At 41.0% G+C, this 17,189-nt stretch overlaps 2 protein-coding genes across 4 annotated transcripts in view; one reads left to right on the top strand and one right to left on the bottom strand.

Moving 5' to 3' along the window:
• Positions 1 to 8,587, bottom strand: part of LOC110977858 (dedicator of cytokinesis protein 9-like) — a 90,041-nt gene extending 81,454 nt beyond the window's left edge. Inside the window, exon 1 of one of the 2 annotated variants that reach the window (XM_087145389.1) lies at positions 8,013 to 8,587. In XM_087145389.1, coding sequence (XP_087001515.1) covers positions 8,013 to 8,234 — 222 coding nt within the window. In that variant the 5' untranslated portion in view covers positions 8,235 to 8,587. Of the gene's footprint in view, positions 1 to 3,196; positions 3,462 to 8,012 lie in introns of those variants that run through there. The other variant, XM_087145390.1, reaches the window with a different exon arrangement.
• On the top strand, positions 4,198 to 17,189 carry LOC110977863 (ras-related GTP-binding protein A). Of its 2 annotated transcripts, XM_087145395.1 has the most exons (9): positions 6,457 to 6,653; positions 7,686 to 7,911; positions 9,941 to 10,040; positions 10,479 to 10,545; positions 11,301 to 11,523; positions 12,070 to 12,288; positions 13,692 to 13,783; positions 14,032 to 14,147; positions 14,925 to 17,189. In XM_087145395.1, exons 2-9 carry the CDS (start codon positions 7,852 to 7,854, stop codon positions 15,011 to 15,013), a joined length of 966 nt encoding a protein of 321 aa, XP_087001521.1. In that variant the 5' UTR covers positions 6,457 to 6,653; positions 7,686 to 7,851; the 3' UTR covers positions 15,014 to 17,189. The 2 variants fall into 2 exon arrangements, with proteins under 2 accessions (XP_022088065.1, XP_087001521.1); XM_022232373.2 differs by lacking the exons at positions 6,457 to 6,653; positions 7,686 to 7,911 and adding an exon at positions 4,198 to 4,355.

Raw genomic sequence — 17,189 nt, 5'->3', positions numbered from 1 at the left:
ACAGCATGGTCAAGGTCCAGGTGACAATTTGCAGTACACATGGGTACAGTATGTGCCCCATACAGGGCCATGACTCACAAACGATCGATGCAGGTGCGAGAACTCTAAATGCCCTAGGGTGCCCTGAACATTTATGGAAGATCTCCACTTCTTCAGGCCTTGATCACAGGCATACTACGCATAAAATTTGTAAGCCTACTCCTACACGTATGTGCAGGTACATGTTCTGTCCTGTACCAGCAGGAAAATGGATGACCTCGGTCAAATGTGGAGTTCTCTGTTTCACTATACAGTTGTCACCTATTCAGAACACACACTAATACCCATACATGTAGATGCATACATGTACATGTAGATATGTTCATCATTACAATACCTTGGAGCTTGAAATCCTAATGAATATATACAATGGTGTCAGGTTTAAATTCTGAACAAAACAACTTCAGCAATACGTTATGTGTACCAGTGCTTCAAGTCACCAAATGTTTCCTGAAGAAAAAAAAAAAGATTCTCCAAAGGGAAAGGTCCTGCTAAGCCCCATTCCAGCTCCAATTCCCACTCCGAATCCTTCAAAAGCCAGTTTGCAGCGTTGCCTACAGTGCGAAAGCCACGGATTATTCCTGCCAAGTGCTATTTTGTGCCCGGCCATTGTTGCCGGTGACCCTTTTTGGCATGACAGTGTCAACAACAGGTTATTTAGGTACCCACTGTGTAGTCACCCAACAAGTGTACACAGCAAACTGCTACACAAATACATGTATGTGTTCTGCTGGGAATGAAACTGCAGTTTGTGGAATTGCTTCCTCAATCACATGCACTGCAGCGCCTACTGCTCAACCGGCACTTCATATGTGCATGTGCAGTGCGCGGGGTCATTCGCAAGTGTTGCCTTTCTCAACTGTGTATAAGTACAGCTGGTTATGAAATCCCCACTAAGGCCTTTACCTCTACTGGCACAATTACTATGTTTTTGCGATGTTACATGTACGTCACAGTCACAGACATACAACAACAGTACACCGGTACTTGAACCAACATAGGCATGTTGCCTATAAATACAGTACCTACTGGTACACGTTAGTGCAAAGCTGATTACATGAACACATGTACATGTTTGCCATCTTGAACCAGAGCTAATCATTGGTAGTGTACTACATGCATTTTACACAGCAAAGAGGATTACATGTACCCCGGTACTGGTATTTTTTGGGTTCCTCCTTAAACCACTTGGATACAACTGTACTAAAATTTTATCAAGCGATTACAACTTCGAGTACAAAATGACAACATTCACCCACGTAACATGTGTGACGATTACCATCCTCCTGATCAATTAACCCTTTATATAGCGTAGTCAAAAAAGGGTAATAGTTTAAAATGCACACATATTAGACTAACTAGCATCCCAGTTATTGTTGTCTTGAAGCCATTTAAAATCCTGTTAAATCAGCTCCAATAGCTACAACCGCTACGCACTAAACCATGCATGCTTGCTCTATGACTAAACCAAGCCCATAGAGACCTTGCGCTGTTAAACCACAGATAACGGTTGATGGATTAACCATGCACGAGTTCGGTGATCCTATGGCATTGGTATTGTACATGTAAATAAATCACAGACAACCACAAAATAAAAATGGTCTTGAAATGCTCCATTTCTAAGCTTTGATTCTCATCACTCCCCGAGAGTCAATCAAACATGTTCATGAATGGTAACCTTTTCAAAACATACAACCTCTTTAAAATATACAGGTACAATTTACGTTTACAGGTGTACACATTAATATACACATATTAATAACTTTATTTGTTTATTTATTTTAGATTTTTCACTCTTGTTGCCGAAGGCCAAAGTACGGTTAAAACTACAACAGTTTAAAAAAAATCAAAACAAGGTTCAATAATAAAAATAACCAACACATTACAATTGCAATCCATCAACAGCAACTTAAAAGGTAAAATGAACAGACAGACATTCCAAATTCTTAAAAGCACACAAGTTTCTCATCACAAACCACAAATGAATACGTTTACTGGACAAAATGCCATTTAAAAAAAATGGCCGGTTGATTAATCAGGCATACTAATACTGGGAGGATTAGAATCATCCATAGTGAATTAACAAAATACATGTAGAGGATGGGGCTTTTTCTGAACAGTTGTCTTGGTATGCCACTGGGAAGCATTATGTGCATTATGCAGGCTGTGGGAATGACACTTGAATCTGGTACTGTGGTGGGGGGAGAAGGCCCTTAGTATGGGCATGGCTATTCCTTCCTCCATGGTATGGGTAAACTATGGGCATGGCTATTCCTGCCTCCATGGTATGGGTAAACTATGGGCATGGCTATTCCTTCCTCCATGGTATGGGTAAACTTAGACCTCCAGCAAACTGCTGACAGTGGCCTTCTCTTCTACCAAACAGAGTCACACCTTGACTGTGACAAGCTAAAAATGCTAAAATAGCATCATAAATACATGTACATGTAAATAAGTAACTTAACCTGATTATTTTTTTTAGGCTAGCCCTTCTGCAGGTTCATGATTCGCAAACCTGAAACAAGCAAATACCTTTAAAAATAAGGCATGGGTGCCCCTAGAACTAGAGGGCTAGTTCTGTGACTACAGTGTATCTGTGCTAGAACAGATGGAACAACAATTGGGATATTGGAATGGGGTAGAATTGTTAATTTAATTTTGGTAATTTGTTTCATTAGAAAAGAAGTTTCAAATTTGGCAAATTCTGCTTTCACTGAGAATATACCATCCAAAATTATGAATAAGTGTCATTAAAATGCATAAATCTTTTCCACGAACACTGTAAACCTACCTACTTGTACACCTCTCTACAATTTTACAAAGCAAAAACAGGATGCGCTGTGCATTCCAAAAGCTGAACACACTTGGCAGTCTGCTACGGGCAAATCATCGCGCGTGGCGCGTGGCCGGCGCCGTCGCTCGCTCCCACAGGTTGACCACGTTGACGCAGTTCCGGGTATTGAACGTGCAGAAGAGAGCTCAAATTCAACTCACCGTTTCGCATTAGAAAGGCACTAAATACCATTCCAAGCGAAGAAGATAACGTTAACAATTATGCCCAAAGAGGTGGTTCACATGGGAAATTATTTCATGCATAAATTTCAGGTTTAAACCGTAAACATTCGAAGCAATCGAGTTGGCCTGTCAAACAACTTACCCCAAACGAACGACTCTCGCGAACAGCAAGGGAAACTTTCTCTCGAACAGCTGAGGCAGAAACTTCCATGCTCTTTCGGAGCATCCTCGCATGAGGCCTTTCCCGTTCCCCGCTCATTTTTCTTGGTTACTTTTCAACTACCGGAAAGTTGTTAATTTTGCCACTAATTGAGAAGGGAAGTTGTACTAGAGCTAGAGTGACTTCTCTCGCGCAGACCGCCGTGTTCCATCGGCCATTTTGGTTTCGCCATGCAAGGAATTGTGGGAGTTTCCCTTTGTACCAAAGGAGGTGGGGCACGTTTTCCACAAAATCACACTATCTTGGTGGTTTGTTGACTCAGGAACGGTTGAGTGTTTACTATAATTCAGATAACAAGTTGTCAATTTATTCTAATTACAGGTAAATCACATAGATCACTCTTCCACATTCACACAAATTAGACATGCCAATGGTATTTTGGTAAAGATAAAAGTTAACAGGAAGTCAGACTAGCCAAGAGCTTTTTCTAAAGGTTGAAGTAATCATGAAAATGACATCACAACAATCATCTTTTTGCCCTTACTTTTTTTTCGTTTTATGTTGATTAATGCCAAGATCTTTTCCACAAAACCAGTTGCGCTTCAGATTAGGACCGCATTTTGCCAGCTTAGCCTCCCCATCCCACCCCTACCTATCTTTCAACGTTAATTAGGCAGGCAGGACACCAACAATAGTAGGAAAACAAAGCAAGCTGTAATATCAGGTCTCTTCAGTTTTCTTCTTGATAACTACATGTACATCTAACTTAGCCTACATCTAAGTCATATCGCATGAAATTATCATGTTCTAGTTTCAATAATTTTGATATTTCTAGGAGTAAAATCTAATCGATTGAACTCGATTTTGTAGTTCACATCTTGGCAAACATGGATACGAGGATGCGTCGATGGTTCCTTCGACACTAGTGGAGGATGCAATTAATTGTTTAGTGCTCGTGAGCAAGAAGAGCGACACCCCTCTGAAGTGACTTTGGTATCTTCCATTGGCCTCATGTGACCCCAGATCTTACGAATGGCCGGAATCCAGCTTTCGCAACGCGAATTCGTGCAAGGAAATCACTTACTTAATTAAGGATTTCTATGACAGAGACACAGGCAAATTGGATAGAATGAAGAAAAAGGTATGATGCTTGTAATATGAACATGAATGCTTTTAATATGAACATGATATTGGGTTAAGAAAATCAAACAAAGCGTTATGTGATCATTATTTGCTTAGTGCGGCGGGACTCTCGTATGTACTGAAAATTACAATTGACCAGTTGCGGTATGTTGTGTCTGCTGCGCGCTTACGCTCACACCAAGACGAAAGTTAAAACCCAAGTCGTTTATGCCTAGGCCTACTTAAAAAACACCTAGGCCTAGAATTCTTCAGACCAGTCTCATACTCATAGGGTTTGTGCACAGGGTGTCAATTGGCGTCCGTCATGTTCGTATATGGAACTCTTTCCTCTACAAAAGCATGGTGAGTAATAAAAGTGACATATGATTAGCATAGTTAGTATCAGCCCCACTAGTGTGGCACGGACTGTCACTCCCGATCCATCCTTAGCCACACATCCGTATGCTCAATTTCGTGTCGGCGTATTGAACATTTCGGCGCACCAACTTATCATCGTGGGCGTAATTTCTTTTGCACACGAACATGATTCTTGACCTTTCTGCTTTCTAAAAATTATTTATTGAATAATTTCACTCACGTTATTGAGTTATTTTCCAGTCTTTTTGCCTTTATTCATTCAATCTAATGGGCTCGCTCTCTCAGTCGGGAGTGAGAGTCCGTGCCACACTACTGGGGCTAAGTTAGTATTTACTCTAGGCCCATATTCACAGGCCTACTCTTCTCGTCATGCCTGTGGAAGATTGTTCTGAAAAGAGTTACCGAAGACTTCCTTTGGAATCAATAAATCAATACCACAGCAGCACAGTGTAATCAACTGCAATTCAAATCAAATCCAAAATTGTAAACAACTGACCATCATTGCACATGTACATGCAATATGGAACATTTGTGTAAAATGTGTACTATAGTAATAATTAATTAACCCGGAGGATTGAGGAAGGTCCCCAGCAAAAAGGGCCTAGGGAGTTGGGGTTAATATGAAGACTGTCCTGACTATTCTACTTGTTCTAATTTTAAATTTGATCAAAAGGCCTGCTCTTGTGACATCACAGTTGTGTTTTTCCTACAACTTGGTTGCTAAAACTATGGTTGGCTGTCAATACAAAAGTAAAGAATAACTCACAAAGTGTTCAAAATCCCTTGCGGCTCTCAGAACACCGGATAATAATACACACACTGCTAAATACGAAATGAAAATACAACCCTATTTAAACTTAATGGAACAAATGTCCAGTATGAGTGAATGCATTAGAAGTAAATCAGAAACCAACCAAAAGTTGATATTTCAGCAAACTTTGGCTTTCGATTTATGTAAACACAAATTTATTCAATGTATTCATTGCATGTCATGTACACATTGGGTCTCTGATATTGCAGTAGGTCATTCACTGAGTATTTGGCCTTGTGGCTGTAATTTGGGACTTAACCAAGTTTTTCCTGCCATACTTTTGAAGATTTTGAAGGCCTCGGTGGCTTTATATATACATGCAAATCACTTTTCTGAAAATGAATATTTTTCCAAATTAATTCTTAAATTCTGTTTTTGGTCAAAATGTTTCAAACCCAGCAGGAGGTTGTTGGAGGATTATGCAAGATCTACATAGGAAGAAGGAGCCTAATAACCTTTTTTTTTACAGACAGTAAGTCACAAACGGATCGTCGAAGCTTCCCTCAGAGTGGTACATGTACATAAAGCAAAATGGACATTATATGTAGCATCTCACATGGACACTACCCTTCCCATTGTTCCAAAATTTTGGGTGTTATAAAGTGGCCTGGCAGCCCTGCAGTGAGGGAGGGGTGGACGGACATTTTATATCTGCTCTGTCAACATTTCTGAACTGAAATGTAATCTTTGAAGAGCTTCCAAAGTTCGTTTGAACTTTGCAAGCTCCTTTGAACTTTCATCTTTGCGGCACGTGTCATGCTCTATCAGTGCAAAACCAATTGGACCTTGTTCAATATCTCGGCAATTACTCAAACACAAAAAGCTTACCCAATTCACGTGATTTGTCGAACAAGAACCTTGTTTTGTTAAATTTGTTGGTCCGGTGGCCTGGCTTGTATTGTTATTTTGTGTACATACTTGCATCAAGAGGCTTGGGATTGGATGGTGCCCTGTCATCTGACGGCTTAAGTTCAGCACAGCATGTGAGAACATGCTGGAAACTCGATTCTGATGAAATACCCTGTATCAAGAAACTTCAGTGTTTGTCAGCATTCAGTGCTGCATCATCAGTGTCACAGTCTTCGGCGTTGGATATACTCACTAACTTCTGGAGTAGAACGTGTACACGTAGGGTATCTTATATTTTGAGAAGCTTTGGATTTTGTGTTGGTGTATTGTTCAGGGTAGCAGTCAGAAGTTTGGCGGCATCATCATCATTGTGGTTTCAGATCTTAGCATCTTTGCTGATGTTATTTTTTTCTTGTTGCTGAGGAAAAAATTAATCTTCTTTGTCAGAGGCAAACTTTTTGTACCCGTTACTATTGTGTCTTTGCACTCGGCCGTGTTACTCTGATACAAGAGTTCTATGGATTTGTGCCCATTCGGTTGAAAAATGGTTGCCCACTTTTGGTGCTGTGCCCAAATGGGAGGCACTGTAGGAATAAATGCACCCATGGATTCTTGTGAGCATAACATGTAGCACGTCATGCCATCCGCAAGTACATGGACATGTATGATGGCCACATGGGGTCATCGTGCCGGCATGGGGTCGTGATGTTACCATACAGTAATATACATACTGTACATGTAAGCACTTGTACTGCTGCACATATGTACATTGTTCAGTTTCACTTCAGCAAAGACCTTCAGCCTGTCCTTACAAATCAAGGCAAACAGTACTAAATCATATCACGGGTGGGTTACGTGTACATTATCTGAGAGAATAAAGCATCAATGTATTTTCATAGCCTTGTGTAAAGTACCGGTAGGTATTGACTTCAGAGAGTGTTCTTTGAACTTTTACAGAACGCGGACTTGGTCACCTCAATGTGGAAATACCCTATTGGCCTGGAAAACAATAGTGGTTTGTCGGTGTAGAGTGCCTACATGCAGTACTCTTAGGCTATGAAGTCCCTTTATTTCTAATATTGCACAATGTTAGTTTCATTTGCAAGGTTTGGTGGTGCTACTGATCTGTTCTGGGCCGGATAGTTTGTCTGATTTTAAGCATAATACGGGTGATTTTGGTTAACATGCTACATGCGTACCACCTCTGAGGTCCAGTTCAAACTACGTATAGCTACCTGTACGTGGAAAGACTACTGACGTGTACATGTACAGTACCAGTAATGAATGTAGTTGGTGTACTCTGTTCATCAGGAAAGTGAAATTACCTCAGTGAAGAGCTTCTGTTGTGCTAGGTTGATATTGGCAAGTTATTCTACTGTGATCAAGAATCTCGGGAACATGTGCACAGTCTGGAATATTTGATCTATTTAAATCTGTGGAATTCTGTGGACGTGTGAAGTTTTGAAAACTGTGAGACATGAATGGATTACACCCACCTTTGAGGCCATCGACTTTTATAAATCGTAGGAAAAGGAAGGTAAGTAGCCGCACCATTTTCCTGGGAAAAATGTGGAAATCATGCAACGGTCTTTGTAACGACTGCGTCAGCTCATCACAACTCATGATCACAGTTCTCACCTTGGCTTTGAGCATCGCAACCTCCATCTCTTGCGCTCGCCGCCATTTTTCAAACTCGGTTGACTTGTCCTGGCGACTGTGGCTGTCAAACCGTGCGCTGCTGAGACCGGCGTAGCTGTAATATCGTGTCTTGTGCGCTGCCCTCTTCTGCTCGTTTCGGGACTTAATCCACGATGGCTGGTGCCCGTGTGAATACCGGTGACCGCTGTTGCTAATATACATGTTGGAGACATTGGCCGGCTTTTCTGCTTAAATGCTGGCATCAGTAATTCCAGTTGAGACCTTGTCTGATGCATGTATTCATTGTTCGCTAGGCAATGTTCACGTTAATTTAGCTCACCACACATATACATGTATACGTAAACCCCTGTAGTGCGAGACCATGGTGTTTGAAGCCACAACACACCATCCAAGTTTGACCTAGCGGCCTGCTTGCAGAATGCAAGGCTGTATTTTCTTTGAAATCACTTCAGGCAGACTTCATCAGGCGACCCTAAAAGTTGTGAAGCTCACCCTGAATAGCATGTCCCAGCGCTGGGCCAAACAATAGAGAGACATGTGAAGTATGCACAATAGTCTGAACTAGCTTTTCATACAAGAGTTGTTACGAGAAGAGGGGAAAAAAAACAGACCTGACAAAAACTTCAGGCAACATTTGTCCCTTCAATGGATGTAACATTGGAAGTGGAAATTGTTTGGTGAACATTGACTTGAGAAATATTCACAGCAGATCAGGTAGTTTTAGTAAGGAATTCCCCAGTGTACATGTACGTGTACGTTAGCTGCCTCCCACTGGATGCGTTGCTGTATAATTACGTTGGCTCAAATCATCCCTTGGACTTGGAGCCAGCCTTGTTTTGTCTAGCACGCCTGAACCTTAAAAGGTTAGGGACCAAAATAACATTTCTCACGTGACTTTGGAATATTACCCCGTGAAACATTGCTGTAAACGGAATTGCTACAAACATTTACTGTGCATACCATGTGGTGTGATTAAATACATTGTGTGAATTCTAACAACTGAGCAAACTTGACACTAATGCACTAGCCTCTTTTTTTTTTTTTTTCAACTGGGACCATCAGAGAGACATGCTACCTTTAGATACTGGCATCTAAGGAATCTGGTTGCTAAGTAACCAATCACTTGACGTTACCCTGTCATCATCTGAACATCATTACTCAATCCTGAAAGATACTGATATAGTAATCATCCGTAAATGGCAAATCTGGCATCCTTCTTGTTGATCTGAAGACTGTTTTTCCATCCTCCGCAACCTTTTGGGTTATAAATCAGTTTTGTTTGATCACAGTCATACTCACATTTCAAGGTTCCCGTGGGTGCGTGTATACTTTTTTAACACACACAATTTTCTGTTTACAAATTGAACGAATGAAATTTTATAAACTGTTTATAAGTTACAGCTGGATGCATTTGCTCCATTTATTCAGTTTCGTACACAGTTGCAGGAATATTTGGGCTCTTTTCCAGTTTGATCTCCTTGTTGATACAGCAATAGAGAAATTATTTATCAGTGATACGATTACACTAAAGTGTCCATTCACAATAAAAAAACATAACGTTTCCTCCTTTGCAGTTTTTTTTTTAGTTGAAACTCTTTTTTTTTTTTAATGGCATTAGAATTTTGTTTGAAAAGTGATGTCATTTTTACTCATGAATAGGATTAAACATTTTTCCCAGAAAAACTGAGTTCAGACTTAGATATTATTGAAGTTAAATGCAATACAGCTCTCTGGTACCTGTACTTAGGTGCACAAAAAGGAACTCTAGTTGAAGATGATGGTCACATGAGGGTGATTAACAACCCCAGGGTCTGAGTAACATTGTATTGTTGACGGCAGTGCAGACATTCTGGGGTTTTTTTGACACAAGAATTCTGATTTTGTTGTTGTCATGTTGTTTTTAAAAGGTACTGCTTATGGGTAAGAGCGGGTCTGGCAAGACCAGCATGAGGTCCATAATCTTTGCCAACTACATCGCTCGTGACACCCGCAGGTTAGGGGCCACAAGTAAGTCTGAGTCAGCTGCCTGTGATACTTTTGTCTCCTGTCTGTGTACATGTAGCATGGATAGTTGTAAATTATATAAAAATATCAACTTTAATTAAGCTTCAATCTGTCTCGGTAGGAATGTCTTTACTGCCCAAACTGTTTCCTTTGAGATTACTGTTTGTGAAAGGAAATTTGCAATTTCGGGTTTTGACACTTAATAATATTTGCGTGGCTTTTGAAAATAATGGATACTTTAACTTCGATTCAAGTCATTCATATAGTCTTTATGTAGCCTAGCTGTTAGAAACACATCTATCTCTCAAGATACACATTTTTGAGAATGTCCATTTTAATTTTATATATTGTATTGCGTTATTTTCTTTACGGCTATGATGTTCAGGCTGCTAGTTTGAAGTTTCTCATAAACAAGTCTACCTATGTTTATTTCCCCAACAGTTGACGTTGAGCATTCCCATGTCAGATTTCTAGGCAACCTAGTCTTAAACCTCTGGGATTGCGGAGGGTGAGTATGATGAGCCAGCGTCGCTCAGACTTCTCCCAAAAATAATCTCATCAGCTTTCCAATTTGCAGGCAGTCCCCCCCTAAGGACACCAACAGCGCTGGCATTTACAAACAGTCGCTGATAAGCCCAGACCGATTTCGGACTGCAGGAGGCCACTCGCTGAGGATTTGTTGTTTTTTTATGGAATGCTTTTGAAAAACAAATTATTGTTCATGGGTAGTGGATATGCTGCGGGAGGCCACGTGTATTTATGGACGAGATAATGTGCAGTGAGATTATTGCCACAAAATGTAGTTATATTTAGTTTCCTCTCTGCTGTTTGTTTCTACTATAAAGAAACTGAATGAAAAGCAAAACAACGAAAATCATCTGCCCTTCTGAACTAAGGCCAATGTCCCCCTTCAAGTGCATATCATGTGATTTTTGCCAGTAGAAGTCGGGACTCGTGTCCATATTTCAAAGGTTGAAACATGCAGTGCCGCCAGTCTCAATCTTAAAGTGTAGTTTTATGGAAGCGTGTTTTAGCAAAAGCCGTTCACAGGAAACCAACCAAGTTACCCAAAATGTTTGCTTTGATTTGGAATAGGGTCGTTAGTGTTTTATATTTGTGTGTGGTTTTTGTTATAATTGTAATGATTTTTCAACTTGATCTCTTGACAAGTTCATTAAATTGCCCAACAGGCAGATATATACATGTATCACCGGACAGTCGTGATATATATGTTTCAGCACCGTTCGCTCTGTTTCATTCCAGGCAAGAGGCCTTCATGGAAAACTACTTTGCGAGTCAGAGGGACAACATCTTCCGGAACGTGGAGGTGCTGATCTACGTCTTTGACGTGGAGAGCCGAGAGCTGGACAAGGACATGCACTACTACCAGTCCTGCCTGGAGGCCATCCTGCAGAACTCCCCGGAGGCCAAGATCTTCTGTCTCATCCACAAGATGGATCTGGTGCAGGAGGATGAGAGAGACTTGGTGAGTCCCGAGGGAGAGACATATTTGTGTTGGTGATGTTTGTTCGTTTCTCTCTAGGGGCAATGACTTGATGGTAGTGCGCATGTGGATGGATCAGGTTATGAGGGGAAGTTGATCGTGTACCTGTTCGGTAGAAATTTCCTGGTGTTTTATGGCATTGCTCATCAAAGTGCTGATTCTGAAAAAGGTGTGACAAGACCAAAAATTGCCCAGTTCGCTTAATTTTGCAGATTTTCCTCCACGAATGGATCCCCACAGTAACACAAGCAGTCGTTTTTAATATCTGTGTAACCAATTTACATGTAGATAACTTCATTCACCCGACTGTCCATCTTTGTGAGATATACCATTGACAGAATAGGAAGATATTTAAACTAGTCCACAAAATTTGGGACTACTTTTTTCTTGTAAGCCTAATTGCCAGCTCAACAATCCTCACACCGTTGCTGTGGGAATAACTGGGCTTGTCGGGGTGTTTCTGACAGTAGTCATGAACAGGGTAGCAATTATTGCAATAATGAACTGACTGGTGGACACCTGTCCCAGATTTTCCACGAGCGAGAGGAGGACTTGAAGCGTCTGTCCAAGCCCCTGTCTTGCACCTGTTTCCGTACGTCCATCTGGGACGAGACTCTCTACAAGGCCTGGTCGTCCATCGTCTACCTGCTCATCCCGAACGTGCAGCAACTGGAGTCCAACCTACAGCAGTTTGCAGAGATCATTGATGCCGATGAGGTCTTACTATTTGAAAGGGCCACATTCTTGGTAAGAGCAACTTCAGGTGCAATCTGGAGAATTGCTGCTAAAGTTCTAATTTTTTTTTTTACCACTTCAAAATCAAAGGTAGTTTGGGATTTCGTTGCTAAAATTAGGATACCGACTTATCACTACATTCACTCTGTTGTTTTTAAGAACAAAGACACTAGTGTGGCAGTAACTGTGGTAAGCCAATAGAAGCGAAAGTGAGACAACAGAAAGGACTCCAACTGCCTGAGAGTAAAATAACAGATTTGGGCCTTGGGTAATGAATGATCCATTGTCTTGGCCGCACTTGTCAAGTGCACCTTGTACGTGACAGAATAACACACGGTAATTGGGCACTGCAGTTGATACTAAGCTGAGCAGCATGAAAACTGGAATCCATTCACCATTTGAAACACCTGATACGGCGTTGAAGATTTCCAGCCAACTTTAAAATAAGCCGTGAAGGTGTAACCTTTTTGTTTGAAAGAAAAGGTTCTGTGAAATGCAGTTGCAAACCTGACAAAGTCAAAGAGAATGTGTTAAAAAATTACAGTCTCAGAAAACAAAACCTGATCTTGTCAGTCAATCCGGGTGGATTTTCAATTCAGGTTATACTAGCACAGAACAAGGGCAGATCCTCAAAAATTATCCAATGAATTCTTTATGCAGAAAATTGTGTATTTCCCACAAATATGAAATGCTTTTGGGTGTTCGTGTAGTTTGAATGGCATTAAATTTGATTACCAAGCCCTTTCCACTTTATTCATTGTGAATAAAAATCCATGATGAAAGGGACCATGCCACAATTCAATACCACAAAAGACCCACTCCAAGCAAGGCCAGGTACCTGTCAGCTTCCTTGAAGGACTTTAATTTCACACATAAACCGGACATATCCCCTTAAATTAGTCGTGAGTACTGAAGGTCTAACCAGGGAGGAAGTCTTGAATCTCTGCAAAGGTTAATTCTTTTAGCCATGCGGTACCATCACTGTCGTGTCTGGTTGATTGCTTTACATGAGTTGGGAGCGGCTAATGTCATTATTTATGTGCATAATATCAGCTAATAAACTCCTGGCCTTGTCAACCCAGAGGGTGCTTTGATTTACATGCACTGCAGTTGTAACGTAGCATGGAACACAAAGTACACCAAGACACATAGTCTGCCAAAGCTTGTTCAAAAAGTCTTTTAAGTAGCATGCTCCAAACCTGACCCTCTTGAATTATCACGCAAATGGATAGATGCGATGTGTCGTTGTTCACAAGTGCAGCGTAAGTCGGGAAACATGCAACTCGGCTGTGGTACAGTTTCAGTCCTTATCTTCCTTATCTGTCCCAAACATTTCTCCAGTGTCCCACCCCATATGTGAGGCCTGAAGTAACTGGATATCTTTCAAAGGTTTCCCTCTGCGCCATCGGTTTCAGGTAATCTCACATTGTCAAAGGAAGTTCCAGAGAGATGTACACCGATTCGAGAAGATTAGCAACATCATCAAGCAGTTCAAGCTTAGCTGCAGGTGAGGACGACAGTTAGGGAGGACAGTTGGACCGGCACAAAGTGCAGAGAGATGGGATTATCAGAGCAGCGTTACAGTCATCCTGACTTTTCTGTTGGAAAAAAAAACTTGGGGATACTGCCAACCAATACCAGACAAGAAGATAATGGAGACAATAATGCTTATGTCGATGTCGAGGCGATGATTTCTCTCTACTTCAAAAACATGAGACATCACATTTGACGATCTGCTGTGGTTTTTCCCCGTAGCAAACTTGCGGCATCGTTCCAGAGCATGGAGGTGAAGAATTCGGCATTTGCAGCATTCATTGACGTGTTCACATCAAATACGTACGTGATGGTCATCATGTCGGATCCATCAATACGTAAGTATCTCTGGCCTGAGAGGCCAGGATTGGTATAGGTTGTAGCAGTGAGAGGCTTATAAATTTTGCACTTGAGAGAAATGGACAGTTTTTTGTAGCTGTCTGCGTTCCAAAGAAACACTTTTGATCTATAATGTTATCAAAAGACTCAATGGTTCACCTGCTAATAATGACATCATGGTTGTCTGTCATTGGACAGGGCACTGGCTCTTCTGTTGTGAGTTTCCAGTTTGTATTAAAATGGCATAAAGTAGTTCGGCCAAAGGAGGGCAGCATTCAACTTAAGTGGTTGAATACCAAATTTCATCAGAAGTAAGCTCAGTGTTTAGAAATGTCTAAATTATACACAGGTATTTCATGTTTTCCATTTCATTGATGATGGAAACATTAATGTGAGATGCTTTCCTCGGGCTTTCAAGATGAGTAGAATTTATGGGGGGTGGCCTATAATTAAACAAAGAACCTCATTTACATCCAGCAAGGCATCCACACGGTAACCCTAGTTAATTAATGAGTAAGTAACCCTAACAGTCCCAAATCCTCCAATTACAGTACGATTTTATGTACACCCTTGGGGGGGGGTGGGGATAATAACCCTCTCCTCTTATCATCGGATATTTGTCTTCCAGTGAAAAACCACCTGCCCCTGGTTCTTGTAGAAATTCTACAACTCTGTAGGTTATATACTCTCCATTGTTGTGTGTCAGTACGACACTGAATATTTTGGTTCCAATTTGTCAAGTTTAAATTATTGTTAAACTTTTCTTCTCTCAACAGCATCAGCTGCCACTCTCATCAACATCAAGAATGCCCGGAAACACTTTGAAAAGCTGGAGAGAGTAACAGACAGTCCCATGGTCACTTAGGAACTGCCTGAAATGTGTCCTGGCACAGCTTAAACATTCACCCGTCACATGCTCACTAGAGACATTCACAGGGTTACATTGACACGTGCAGGAGGTGCTCTAGCTTTGCCAAAAATAAAAGGCATCTTGTGATCTGTTCTTCACCTCATTTGTCGAGCTTTCTTCTCTTGGGCCGTCATTGCAAGCGGAAGTGAGTCATACTTTGTTTGAAACATTGCCCTGTGGGTTTTTATGTAAAGTGTCTTTTTGCACACGGGGGGTAACAAGCTGCGGGTGCCATTGAATGTGTGTTGCCCGTAGGCTAACATTGCCCACCAGAATGTGAGGTTCAGTGTGTCATAAATCTGTCAGTTTGAACCACTGAATTACAAGAGGGAGAGGTCAGTTCAAGTGACAGATATTGAACAAATGCCCATTTATTTTATTGTTGCCGGTGTTGTAGCTCAGTGTATATCAACCACAGTTTCTAGGATGTGAAACCAGTGTTTCTGCGCTCAGCCATTGAGGGCGCCCTTGCATCTTTAAGGCATGATAAGATAGTGTGAAACACAGCTTCTGGCTGTATCTGAATCTCTTGTCTAGAGCTAGGTCTAGGTCCTCGCTCCAATGAAAAGGCGTGGAAACGCGCAGACAGTAGACCTAGCCGTAGCGCTGGAAGCCCGTTTCGGACACGGCCTCTGTCCGTATCTGAGATGAAGAGTGGGAGGAGAGGTGGAAGGTGGATGAGGCCACAGCGACTTTGTGTGTTTAGCAAGAGGGCACCAGAGAGTGCTCACAGTTTCCGTACAATTGCCACTTGAGGCAAAATAAATGCTCTGTGAGCGCTCTTAAGACAGGAGTTGTGTTTAATTATGCATTTGTAAAAATTACCGCAATGTGTTGAATAATCTTTAACAGGCTTGCGTACTGACGGCGTCTTTGCTTAGAGGTGGCAGATGGGAGCATCGAATTTGAACCTCCATTTGAAAGTGTCCATATGTAAAAGTATAGGCCTTTTGAAAATGTGAAGCACAGGGGACGGCAGCATTGCTGGAGTATTTAATTTGGTACTGTGTACATGTATGTCTGTTAACCTGTGAATTTAATATCATTGTTTTGGGGTGGGGTTGTAAAGGGAGCACAACTGAATGAGAATGCATGTCGCACGTTCAGAGCTTGGAACTCTGATTTGAGTTTATTGTGTTGATGTCATAAACTCTCCAGAAATTATGTGAAACAGATAGCAAAAAGTTCTGTAGTGTGTGTCTTCTTAGGTCTAAATTTTCCTGAATTCAGTTCTCAAACTGTAAACCCCAAGAACTCACCCACTTTTCAAATTCCAATGTGGAAACCTCTTCTAAAGGATGCTGGGTTGATTTACATCGACCAGTTAAGTGCGTCTTATTTATTTTCTTGTTTCAGTTTGCCATAAACTTAAAGCATTAATCTAGGTCATGTTAACCTAGATTAATAATCTACAATGGTATTGATCTCATTTCAAGAGTGGTTTTGTATTGTGATGCTGTCTGGTACAGCAGGTTGAATTTTTGTTGAATCATTTGCTATTTTTCTTCTTTGATGATTTTGGTCACTGCATGCTGCGGATATCGCGTAAAACACTCAAAGCCTCTTGGATGGTTAATAGTTGTTATAAATGGTATGAAAAGAAATAAGGGAATAAATATGTGCAGGGCCAGTCTTAAATGTGGGTTTAAGACCAGAATGGACGGGACTAATGCCCAAGCCACGGGCGTTCAGTCTCCTGAGCCAGTCTTAAACGCTAAAGACTGACCAAGCACATATGAAATCCCATTCATAAATACCCCTTTTAGAAAGAGAGTCAAAAGAAGTCAATATTTGATGGATTTCCAACGGGTTAGTTCTAGAATTTTACTTTCATTTTCCCCCAACACCCCTTTCCATTTTATGGTATATTCCCTGGTCATTGCTATTTTTTCTCATAATAGTCTGTCTCTTAAGTGATTTGTTGTAGCAAGATAATGAAATGGTAATGGTATTTCCACAGCTGGAATTGTTTTTGAGATGTAACTGCTATGTAGCCAAGTAAACTGACTTGTAATTAGTAGCGGCAGCATTTTGAGAAATATATGATCTCAATAAAACTATTCCATTCTTATTATTTAAAATATCGTAACAAATGAAGTAATAAATTGAAACCAACAAAACCTAAAACAGA

This window comes from Acanthaster planci, linkage group LG14, assembly GCF_054643075.1.
Source record: "Acanthaster planci isolate LZ-2023a linkage group LG14, COTS_SCS, whole genome shotgun sequence".
In the NCBI taxonomy this organism is placed as follows: domain Eukaryota; kingdom Metazoa; phylum Echinodermata; class Asteroidea; order Valvatida; family Acanthasteridae; genus Acanthaster; species Acanthaster planci.
Note: the sequence above shows the minus strand (reverse complement) of the source record. Positions and strands in the feature narration are given on the sequence as shown.